General features: G+C 44.8%; 1 protein-coding gene across 1 annotated transcript in view; it reads right to left on the bottom strand.

Moving 5' to 3' along the window:
- Window positions 1-1,066: 1,066 nt before the first annotated feature.
- palm1b (paralemmin 1b) overlaps window positions 1,067-12,086 on the bottom strand; it is a 30,762-nt gene continuing 19,742 nt past the window's right edge. Inside the window, exons 5-7 of the mRNA XM_061743274.1 lie at window positions 4,909-5,024; window positions 4,448-4,518; window positions 1,067-4,201 (exon numbers count right to left, since the gene is read on the bottom strand). Coding sequence (XP_061599258.1) covers window positions 3,822-4,201; window positions 4,448-4,518; window positions 4,909-5,024 — 567 coding nt within the window. The 3' untranslated portion in view covers window positions 1,067-3,821. The remainder of the gene's footprint in view (window positions 4,202-4,447; window positions 4,519-4,908; window positions 5,025-12,086) is intronic.

Here is a 12,086-nt window from a genome sequence, read left to right as displayed (position 1 = left end):
TATTACGGGTCTGTGCCTGTCTAACATACTGATTATAGAAGAACAGTAATTATGGGAAACTGACAGCCTGGTAGCAATTAGATTTTGCTACCATTGTGGAGCTGATTGAGATGATTTATGTGCCCCATACCTCAATCAGAGTTTGGACTCCTTGAACTTTATATTTCCCATTAAATACACAATCTCTTTTCCGTTCTTATTCTTCCTATTTGTCTGTGTCATTGGTTCAATCTAGTATTTTCCAAGTGTGGAAAATCAGTGTCAGTGGGGTGACCTTAAAACATCGATAGTAAAATCTCCATCCTCTGGCTCATTTGTTCTTCACAGATTTCTCAGATATACTATTACTGAATAGTGCAGACATATCATTATGGAGGTTCTGATGAATACATGAATACTGAATTTCCCTTTAAATACAGCCCTGTTTTAACCTTTGTCCTCTTTGTCTCCCTAATTAACCTTATCGCTTCTCTCTCATCACTCACGCAAACACTACAATTTGTTTTACATCCGTGTGCGGCAGAATGAATCCAAACAGTGCGCGTGAGCCCCCTAGTGGCAGCTTCTCGGTACTGCACCATCCACGACAAAAGGATGGCAAACAGCTTCAGTTTGGGGGTACATTTTTAGATTTTTCTGCTAACATCGCAGCTTCATTTTCATTCTATAAGCTTCAGTCTTCAATCTTAAATCCCACCTCTGATTTCACTATTCACACCACTATTCACTATTCACACGCCGTCTCTATAAATTAGACTGCTTCAAATTGGATCAGTGTCATGGTCTTTTCAATAAGCAGTTGTTTTAGCACTGTGATTAATGGATGGATTATCAGTGTATGATCTGTTGCCCATGTCCCCAGAAGGCCTTCCTGCGCCCATTTGTGCATTCATCATTCGTCATTTCACCTATACATTTGTATTATTTTGTCCAGATTGAACAGATAGGTGGTTAGTCACATACAAACTTATCAGATGTGCTGTTAACAAACAGTGGTTTTTATTTAAGATTAAACATTTAGATGGCCACAGAATAGATGAACAGGCATTGGTTTAACACAAGTTTGTTTTCTTTTTTTTTCTGCTGCTGCCCCAGCGACCCACTAATAAGCAAAGCTTCAGCTCATAAAATGTGCACATATATGTCTTTTGTCTGGATGCATGTCTGCATATAGACACAAACTGTGCATATACACGTGCATATAGGCATAGGGCATTGGTTGCATCCCTTCAGAGTGTAAAATTGTGGGTAATCATCTTGCAGATGTTGAGATAAAAAAGAAAAGAAAAATACATTTGGAAATAAACAAAAAGTTAATATAGAATACAAAGTTGTTTTTTTAAGACACCAACAGCAGTCTGCATGTCACCTACAGGTGTTACGGTTCTGGCGCGGGTGTGCGCTGCTCCCTCTGAGCAGAAGGCAGTGTTTCCAGTGGGTCCTCGCAACCAGGAGCACAGCGAGGAAAAAAACCCCTCCGACTTTAAAAATGGCATCAGACAAATGAACCTGACGAAGGCACCGACAATACAACAAGACATCGCTCTCTCGTTCTTTTTTTTTTTAAATAGAAACATCAAGTACAATATACAGCCCTTTACAAGGAGGCCATCAAAAAAAAAAGAAACATCAACAAACAGAAGGCATGAATCAATATAAGAAACGAGGTTGTACAAATGTGGTGGAGCTGTACATCTGGGAGGCGTAGGCCCTGCTTCATCCGTCCACACCTGCTGACCTCCTTTTGGAATGTAAGAAGGGATCATTTCTCCGGTGGAACAAAAGCAGGCAGGACTCGAGCGCTTGCATCTGGCACTGAGGTTTGCAAAATACCTTCTTACTCCACGAGAATGTGCAGGAGGTAGCAGAACTGGGGCTCCTCACCTGATAAATTTGAGCAAGACGGAGGGAACGATTCGAACGGCAGCTGGAGGATGGAGTTCTGCGTTGACTTTGGGATTGTTCGTCCCCCCTTGTGGGAGACTAGAGGGGCTGGGGGGGGGGGGGGGTGTTGGTGAGTGAAAGGATGTGAGGATGAACCCGGGGGAGCGGACGCGTCAGCGATGCAGGAGACTGGAGGACCGGGGGCGTCCCGGGCCTTGAACCGCTCCAGTCGACATGCACGCTTCGTCTGAAAACAGCTTTTCTCCTCAAAAATGACCACAAATAATTAAAAACACAAAATAAATGTGACAAAAATGAGCTTGGGTACCTGGGCACAATTTAACTCTTCATATTATACTTTAAGGCTGACAAGATTTAAGGTCCCCATATATATATATATATATATATATATATATATGGAAAGTCCCTTAAAACGCCCTCATCCTCTTTAGTACTTGTGCACGTCAGGTGCGACTGGGCCCAGGTGTACAAACGCGTGGTCAGGGGTTAAACTGGGAGCAGGCAGGACAGAGACCAACAACAGTCCAACAACACAGTGAAGTTACAGTATCATTGAATTTTATTTGGTACATAAAAGGACAAAAGGCTTCTCTTTTTTTTCCCCAGTAAACTGGGAAAAAAAAAAAAAGCTGGAATAAATCCCAATTTAACCCCTGGATTTACATTCAAAAGTGAAAGTGAAATAACAAAGACCTAATAAGTGAAAAAGCTGCAAGGCTTCATGCAGTGCCACGTCGCTGAAATCTACATGGATTCTGCTGCCGAGCCAACAGAACCACTTCAGCCTTTAAGAGCCCATCTTATTCAAACAACACAAAAGCCGTGATCGTCGTGTACACGTGCCACACATGGACTCTGGCATTCAGCTAACGTGATCTGCAACGCGGCCAGCGGCTCTAGGTGCCTCTTTTTGATGCGTTCCTCTAAACACTGCAATTATATTCACCGTCACTGACAGAACGACTCGCGTGACTAAAGATATGAGCACACAGGAGTCCACGAAAGCACAGACACTTGTCATGAGTGTAGTCTGGTGGTGCTCGCAAGCTAACATGCAGTTAATGGTTTGGAGATGATATAGAGAACCAAAAAACAATAAATACGTTGTATAAAACATAATTTCATATCAATATATTAAAATACTATTCAAAATAATGTCTTAGACAATATTGCATTATGAAATTGAGTGATAAATAGGTTGGTTGGACCACACAGAGAAATATATACATATATATATATATATATATATATATATATATATATATATATATATATATATATATATATATATATATATATATATATATATATATATATAGTATCTGTGTCCTTCATAGTTTGCAGATTTGATTTAAATTGTTTAGTTTCCAGATTTTTATTTTTTTTTATATCCCATTGGGTAGCGGTACAATCCAGACAGCCAATAGTTTCTTTTTTCCAACATAATAACAATGAACACACAGTACACAGTCCCATAATAAAGATATACATACTGAATACAATAGAAATGTCAAGACAGAAAAATAGAAAAATATCAATAGAAATCAAAGGTCAAATACGCGTCAGAGAAAGTATATATAGTAAAGTGTACTTATGAGTCTTTGAGTTCTTGTAGCTGGAGCGGGTTTTGGCTCTCGTTGTTGGTATATTGGCTGTGTAACTGTACTTCGGCTCTCGTTATTTTTTATTTAATTTTTTTTATTTTTCTCTCAGTTCTGACACACACACACACACACACGCACTTTCACACAAACACAGATTAACACACATCTGCAAATATAGACTCATGCAACAGCACGCAGGCCTGCACGGGTGCAGGTGTGTACTCATCCATACACATCCAGCCACACACACACACACACACACACACACACACACACACACACGCACACACACAAACACGCACACATGCCAGCTCACATGACCACGCAGCATTTGCAGCTCTGTTTCTTCTCTTTTTCCTTCTCTCCATCTTCCCCACCTCCGTTGGCCTTCTCCTTCTCTGCCATACTGCCATTGGGCGGGGCCTGCTCCTCCGTGGCTGCGTCTGCTCCCGCCTTCCCCTCCCCATCCTCAATCACAACAAACTCGGCCTTCACGTTGCCGTCCACGCCCTCCATGCCCAGGGCGGCGCGGCTCTCCTGCTCCTCCTCCACGGTCTTGTAGCCCATGAACACCAGGGTGACGGGGTTGTCTGCGCTGGCCTGGTCGGGACTGGGACCCAGCAGCTTGGCTTCAATGCCCGTCACCTCTCTCTTGGGCGTCTGGCCGGAGTTCTGCACCACCCCGTTCTCACCTACAGGGGGCAGCAGAGCACCGACGAGAGCGCGCCAGAGTCCACGCGAAGAAGGTGGTCAGGGTGAAGTCAGGGAGACAAAAGAAAGAGAGGAAATATTGTTTGAATGACCTCCGCCGGAGACAGGCAGTTTATTAGAGCAAATGAAGAGACTATTATTAGCTGGCTTTCTCTGTCGGACACAGGTGGCCAGGTGCCGTTGTCATGGTTTCCTGCCTGATGCGTTGCCATGGGCACAGGACTTACCTCCATTTTCTTTGACCACACCTTTATTGTCTGGCTCGCCCGTCTCCAACTCGTCGATTTCTTCCTCCAGTCTGTTTCAAATACACAGACAGGTGGAGCTGAGTGACTGGGACGACTCCGCACGCTCGTTCTGACCACAAATGCTAACGCGTGCAGGCGAAAACGCTCGGGAACCTTTTTCAAGGTGGAACAGAACCACCCCAAAGATGTTTCACCTTCGACCCAGAAGCACATCTTCAGCTCAAATTGACCGGAGGGAGAACCGTGAGTTCATAAGTCAAGTTGATCTGACGATGCTTCTGAGTGGAGGGTGAAGCATCTCCAAGAACCGAGGTAAGGAAGCGCGGCCGCCTCGATTCAATCCTTGGAGGATTACTTTGACTGTCTACGAGAGTTTAAAAAGACACAGAAATGACGATGGTTTCAAGGACCAGACATTTAGAGGTATGAAAGATGCTCACTTGAGGATGACCTGCTCCAGAAGTTTGGTCTTCATCTCGTCCTCCTGCAGTCGCTTCTGCGTCTCCTCTTCTGCAGGAGCTCCATCCAGCAACCAGCGCTCCCTCAGTGCCTTCGACTGCGGGGAAACACAACCAGTTCCAATGGGTTTATATACATGTGTGTGTATATATATATATATATATATATATATATATATATATATATATATATATATATATATATATATATATATATATATATATATATATATGTGCGGTGAAGGATGACTTGCATGCATATGTGCTGCTTCGGTTGTGCTGGTTAACATATTATAAGCACCTCAGTGACCTAAAATGCCTTTCTCACTTCATCGTCAACACATTTTTTTTTTCTTCTGCAGAAGAGATTAGTGGCACTCTCGGCGAGCCTTTTGTGTTAATCGAAAACTAAAATCTACCCCTGAGTTTTGTCAGGTTCACGCGCTGTCTGCTGCCGCTGCGATTCAGCCGCTCGCTGCCAGACTTCGTGCCAAGTGGATAAAGAGGATTGAAGCTGCCACGATTGAACCGAGGAATCCAAACGAGCATATAATTCTCCCATTATGCTCAACCGAGCACGGGACTGGAAAAAAAAAAAGAAGAGAAGTCACAAGTCGGAAGAAAACAGACCCGCGCTAATGTTGAACCGCATCGATGTCCAGGAGCTTTAGTTCGCACAGCTCATCCCAGTTCTTTTCTTCTTCTGCACAAATAATTAGCCTGGTTTCTCTGGGTCCGACTTTGTTTTCCAGGAGGCTTTCGTACCGACAGGCGCAGGGGAAACTACCTCTGGACGCCAGTGGAAAGGCGTCCAACCACTCAAAGCATGTGACGCAGGTAGGGCTGCAACTGATGACCATCTCTACAGTTTTTAGATGTTATTTTAACGATTAATCAACTAATCGGGTAATAAATTGTGGTTCAAACCATTTTATTTAGCTATTAGGTTTTAAAACCTGTTGTTTAGATGTGTCAACTAACAAGAAAATATTGAAAATGATTTAGTCTGCCGCCATGTCTCTCGGCTGGCCTGGGAACGCCTCGGACTCCCCTCGGAAGAGCTGGAGGAAGTGTCTGGGGTGAGGGAAGTCTGGGCATCCCTGTTGAGGCTGCTGTCCCCGCGACCCGGGAACAGATAAGCGGAAGAAGATGGATGGATGGATGGATTAATCTGCCACAATTATGTGATTTATTTAACTTTAAGAACATAAAAAATGATCACAGTTAAGCACCAACAGCCATCCTGTTGTTGCCAACAGCATTTTGCAGGGTACGTGCAGGTACGTGAGCGTGCATGGTTGTTTGTCGGTACATGTGGCCCTGTGATTGACTGGTGACCTGTCCAGGGCGTGTCCCTGCAACGAGCTGCGGGCGGGGCGGCTCCAGCAGACCTCCGTGACCCTGCACGGGATTGAGCGGGTGTAGAAAGCGGACGGACAGATGGATATCTGGAAAACTCAACGGCTTCCAGGTGGTGTGATAGAAGAGGAGGTGGGGGATAGAGTTCGATGGAGCCAGATGATTCGCTGTGGCCTCCCCTGAAGAAAACACCCCAAAGGAAAAGGAGTACCGGACGGTCCGTTCTCTCCCCCGGTGGGAGTGGTAGAGAGAGGGCGGGGCACCAAGCCCGCTTCGCGGCGATGGTGAATGAACGCAGCTGGCCAGGCAACAGGAGCCTGGCGGTTATTACGAGGGTCGGGAGTAACCAGAGCCGCGATAGTAAACGCTTCACCCAAAGATCGTTACGGAGACCTGATAAACTCCAGAACGGTACTTAAAATAAACAGCATGGGGATTACATTTTCATCCAGTGCCTCCCCTGCCTCTCACTTCTCCTCTTTCCATCATTACACCCCCCCATGATATCCCAGCAGCCTTGTATTCCTATCATGCCTCCCGTTCCACGTGCACCTCCCGTGCTGATATCAAAGCAGATGCTCGGCGTGCTTGGAGGTAAATATAACAGCGTCTTACTCGCAGCTGTCCTGATCCTGAAAACACGTCCGAATGAAAATGCACAAGAAAAGGAGTTCACAAACGGGGCTGAGTGTGAATTCCTCTCCAGTGATGCGATATGAATTTCAACAGAAAAAAAAAAAATCTAAAAAAAATCCCCCCACCCCTCTTTCACCTCTGGCCCAGTCCACCTCTCTATCTGTCATAAAGTTCGTGAACTTGGACACGGTGGATGTCGGGCCGCGCCTCCCGCGCTTCCCCATCAACAGCATGTTGCTCTGTTTGTTTGTGTTGAGCGGCCAGCTGTCCTGTTTACACCGTCTTACATTCACTATTGAGTCATTTGGCTCCAGACGGGGCTTTGTAGCACACTCTCACACGGTGTAACTCAACACTGCTCCTTCCCCGAGTCCTGCACGGCCTCCTGGGTACTGGATCCAAAGCTGCTTTCCCTCCCGACCTCCTCTTTCCCTCTCTCTCTGCACTCTCTCTCTCTCTCTCTCTCTCTCTGCACTCTCAGTCTTGCTGGCCCTCTCACCACACCCTGCTACTCCAAACGCCTGACATCACTTAATGTGCGCACTCATGCGCACATGGACACGCGTGTGCACGCTGGGCTGCATGAAAAGTCGTAAAGCTGGACTGCTGAAGTTATGTCTCTTTCCATTGTTCGGTGGAGTAAAAGCTGCTGACGTAGCAGACAAAGGGCGGAACTGTAATACACACACACACACAGACACACACACACACACACACACACACACACACACACACACACACACACACACACACACACACACACACACACACACACACAGAGACACAGACACACACACACACACGCACACACACACACACCCAAATGAAGCGAACAGCTGTGACGGGAGGAGGCTCACTTTAAAATAACTGTTATCAGGTAGATATCTGTTTTAACCAACTGTAATTAGTCCAAATAAACATAAACAATGAAGCTACTCTTGGGGGAGGAGCTAAAAGCGTCCACTTCTTCAGTTCGGTTTTCACACAGACTTAACTAACGAGGTGTAACATGCTCGTTAGTGAGCGCTCGTGTTGAGATAGGACGTCTCATCAGGGCAGTTCTTCTCTCTCGACCTCTGAATGTGGACACACCGTTAGGTCCCGGCAGTGTTTGGACGACGACCGAGGTTTTCTTGTCTTCTGTTTTATGTCGTCATACGCCACCTCAGTGGACCTCAAATAAAACAGTCAAAAGGCGTTTTTAGATTGGATCCCCCTATTACTGCTGGATGATGAACGTGCGTTGGGTAATATAAACGCAAGGGGTTTTATTTAGAAGCCCGTGCCTGAAGGTAAGGCGAGTCGGGAGGCGTTATCCCCATAACGTAATGTAGGCCGTGTGGGCGTGTAGAATTACGCATTCTCCCTATATCAGCAGCATTTATAAGTCGTCAGACACAGTTGTCATTTTCAAAACAAAGATGGATGAACATCGGGATGGACGTTTTTTGGCCGGGTTTTGCTTCTTGCAAAGCCCTAGTTTGTCATTTTTGTGGCTAGTTGTTCAAAAAATGGACCATCCTTTGTGCTGGACATACGACGGTTTATGGCGTCCTCGGCTCTGAGACTGTGTAGCTCTCAGATTTAATAAAATAGTAATATAAAAATAAAACAACCCTCCCCTGTTGGGTTGTACTCAGGTTACGTGATCAACAAACCCCTCCCACGACCCGCCCCCCGCGCGTTATTCTGTTTACATTAGACCTGACCCGGGGTTAAGACTCCCCGTGGAGAAGTTATTTGCAGGGCAGCTCGACTCGCCACCGCGCCTCGGTCAGTGTAAAGGTGACACCCTAGATCTGCAGGGTATCAATGTAAGAGGGGCTAAATTCTGATCTGCAGAGTCTCACACTCACATACACAGAGCACCCTGGGAGCACCCAGCCCCCCCCCCCAATTCCACCATGCTGCACCCCGACACCAAAACCACAGAAGACCAGTCTCCCCCACCCAGCACTCCAAAATGACCAGGAGGTCCCCCGACCCGGTTGGCCCGCACAAGAGCCCACACCAACACAAGCCGGGGCATACCTCCACCTCTCTAGACATTCCTCCCCCTACTGCCCGCTCTCACTACAGATCATAATGTCATCTGCAAACTAGGGATGGGCGGTATGGACTAAAAAATGTATCACGATAATTTCTGGCATTTATCCCGATAACGATAAAAATGACGATAAAAAAATACCAATACAAAAAGTGTCATCAAAGGGAATCTTTCTTTCTTTCTTTCTTTCTTTCTTTCTTTCTTTCTTTCTTTCTTTCTTTCTTTCTTTCTTTCTTTCTTTCTTTCTTTCTTTCTTTCTTTCCTTTTTCTTTCTTTCTTTCAGGCTAATTTCTTTCTTTCTTTCTTTCTTTCTTTCTTTCTTTCTTTCTTTCTTTCTTTCTTTCTTTCTTTCTTTCTTTCTTTCTTTTTTTCTTTCTTTCTTTCTTTCTTTCTTTCTTTCTTTCTTTCTTTCTTTCTTTCTTTCCTTTTTCTTTCTTTCCTTTTCTTCTTTCTTTCTTTCTTTCTTTCTTTCTTTCTTTCTTTCTTTCTTTCTTTCTTTCTTTCCTTTTTCTTTCTTTCTTTCTTTCTTTCTTTCTTTCTTTCTTTCTTTCTTTCTTTCTTTCTTTCTTTCTTTCTTTCTTTCTTTCTTTCTTTCTTTCCTTTTTCTTTCTTTCTTTCAGGCAAATTTCTTTCTTTCTTTCTTTCTTTCTTTCTTTCTTTCTTTCTTTCTTTCTTTCTTTCTTTCTTTCTTTCTTTCTTTCTTTCAGGCAAATTTCTTTCTTTCTTTCTTTCTTTCAGGCTCATTTCTTTCTTTCTTTCTTTCTTTCTTTCTTCCTTTCTTTCTTTCTTTCTTTCTTTCTTTCTTTCTTTCTTTCCTTCTTTCCTTCTTTCTTTCAGGCTCATTTCTTTCTTTCTTTCTTTCTTTCTTTCTTTCTTTCTTTCTTTCTTTCTTTCTTTCTTTCTTTCTTTCTTTCAGGCTCATTTCTTTCTTTCTGTCTTTTTTTCTCATTTCCTCAATTTATCGTTTTTATCGTGAGATGACAAATTTTTACCGTGGGGAATTTTTATGACGGTTTATCGTGAACGGTAAAATATCGCCCATTCCTACTGCAAACATCATAGTCCATGGAGATTCCTGCGTAACCTCATCTGTCAGTCCGTCCATCATCATCGCAAACAAGAGGGGAGCCAATCCTTGATGCAGTCCCACCTCCACCTCCGTCACACCTGCAGCACCTACGGCTCATCAGCTTTATTCCTCAGTAGTTGCCACAACTCTGCACGTCTCCCCTGTTCTTAAAAGTCGGCGCCAGGACACTTCTTCTCCGTTTCGTCAGGCATTCAGGTGGTAGTGTGTTTAAAAGTGGTGTAACATCTGCACTAGTGGTTCTCAGTTGGTCCAGAGTCCGGACCCAGCATGACCACTTAATGACACAAATTGGTGAAAACGTTCAAGTTCTCCTATTCGGTTGAAGATAAAATCCATTTAAATTTCAGAATTTATAGAATTAAAAGTGCTTTCATGTAAAAACGTGAAATTAAAAAGCACAACAACTGAAAGGTAGTTCCCAAACATAGGTCTAGCTTTAAACACGCTTTAAACACGAGGTTGACGTAACAATCAAGGAGCCATTTTTAACAGTGTTTTTCTGCAAAATTTTAAAGTGCAGAAAATGACACAGAAACCTTAAGATTTACCCGAGAGTTTAACATTCATCTAAAGGAAAGGCCCGCGACACACTGAAAACGGATCTACGGCCCACTTTTGGGTCCTGCCCCACCAGATGAATCCCTGATCTACACCGTGTTCACATCTTGACTGGTTTATTACAGATTTATTACGGTGGTGTGTGCAGGCGAAGCCTTATAAAAAAAACTCCCTTTCAGCATAAAGGGTATTAACATTAACAAGTCTTAACTGACAGAGGTGTAGATTCCTGTTTGCATGAAACACACCTGTCTTTGTTTGCTGATTCAAACCAGAGCTCCTACCCCAGCTCTCAGCGTTAACGACGCTGTAGTACACTCTGGGTGTCACGATATTAGCAGGGTTTAGCTGTGCAACAGGTAAATATAAACGAGACTTGTAAATTCAGACTTTTATTGGCTTTTCCACATAAATGTTGCATTTCCAAAATGAGCACTTGGTGCACAAAAGAGCCTTTTAATACGACTGGGCGGCACGATCCCACGTCCCTCTCTAGGTGTTTGTGCATACGCGCGTGCACGAGCGCCCCGCGCGCGTGAGAGAGGCGAAAGCGGGGGTGCGGTGGGCGTAAGAGCGGCTTCCTGTTGGTGGGAGTGGGACAAAAATCTGTTTCCTCTGCAAAAGCCCACCGCATTGTCCGGGGGCTTCTGTGTTCTTTTATGACGCAACGCACGCAAAAAAAAAAAAACTCAAAACGTGCACACACGTGCATTCACAGGTTTACAATGGTTTGCTCTGAAAATAGAAAAAAAAAAAAGTGGAGGCGCGGCAGGGGGTCAACAGCACCGGGTCACGAGCACTTTTACAAACGCTTCTCCAACCTTTGGCCTTATCTGGCGAGCGGCTGAAGCGTCCAGGGCTGAAATAGCTTTGATAGCGCTGACACATGCGCTGACAATAGCCTTGGCTCTGATACGATTGTGTGTGTGTGTGTGTGTGTGTGTGTGTGTGTGTGTGTGTGTGTGTGTGTGTGTGTGTGTGTGTAAACAGCATGTGGAGGAGCTGTCGGCCTTATCTGACGTCCATTCTGAACATTCCGTGACAGCAGCAGTCGGGGAGTATCTCGCTACGTCGGACTGACAGATTTTGAGAGGAACGGCTGAGTTAAGTGTTGCTGCGTGGGTGCTCCAACGGCGCTCGCTCACACGGCCCGATTCCCGGCAGTTTTTTTTCCCCTGCTTCAACTTCTGGTTAGGGAGAGGTGTGAGGGGGTTGCAGATGACACACGTGTTTCGTGTTATCAGCGGAGGGCCGGAGCGCTTTTCAAACAAAGTCAAACGTGTTTGCTCTGACATGATGGGAGTTTGGTTTTTAGGGGGTGGAGTCAGCTACTCTATTTAACTCTAGCCCCTCCTTTTTTAAATTCAATTACAGCATTGACACCACTTTTGATGGACATCAAATGCAGAACAACATGAAGTTGTAGGGCGATAAGGACGAGGTGGCGGGATCGTTGATCTGGGTCTGGGA

This window comes from Cololabis saira, chromosome 16, assembly GCF_033807715.1.
Source record: "Cololabis saira isolate AMF1-May2022 chromosome 16, fColSai1.1, whole genome shotgun sequence".
Classification (NCBI taxonomy): Eukaryota; Metazoa; Chordata; class Actinopteri; order Beloniformes; family Belonidae; genus Cololabis; species Cololabis saira.
This window is presented reverse-complemented; position numbering and strand designations above follow the sequence as displayed.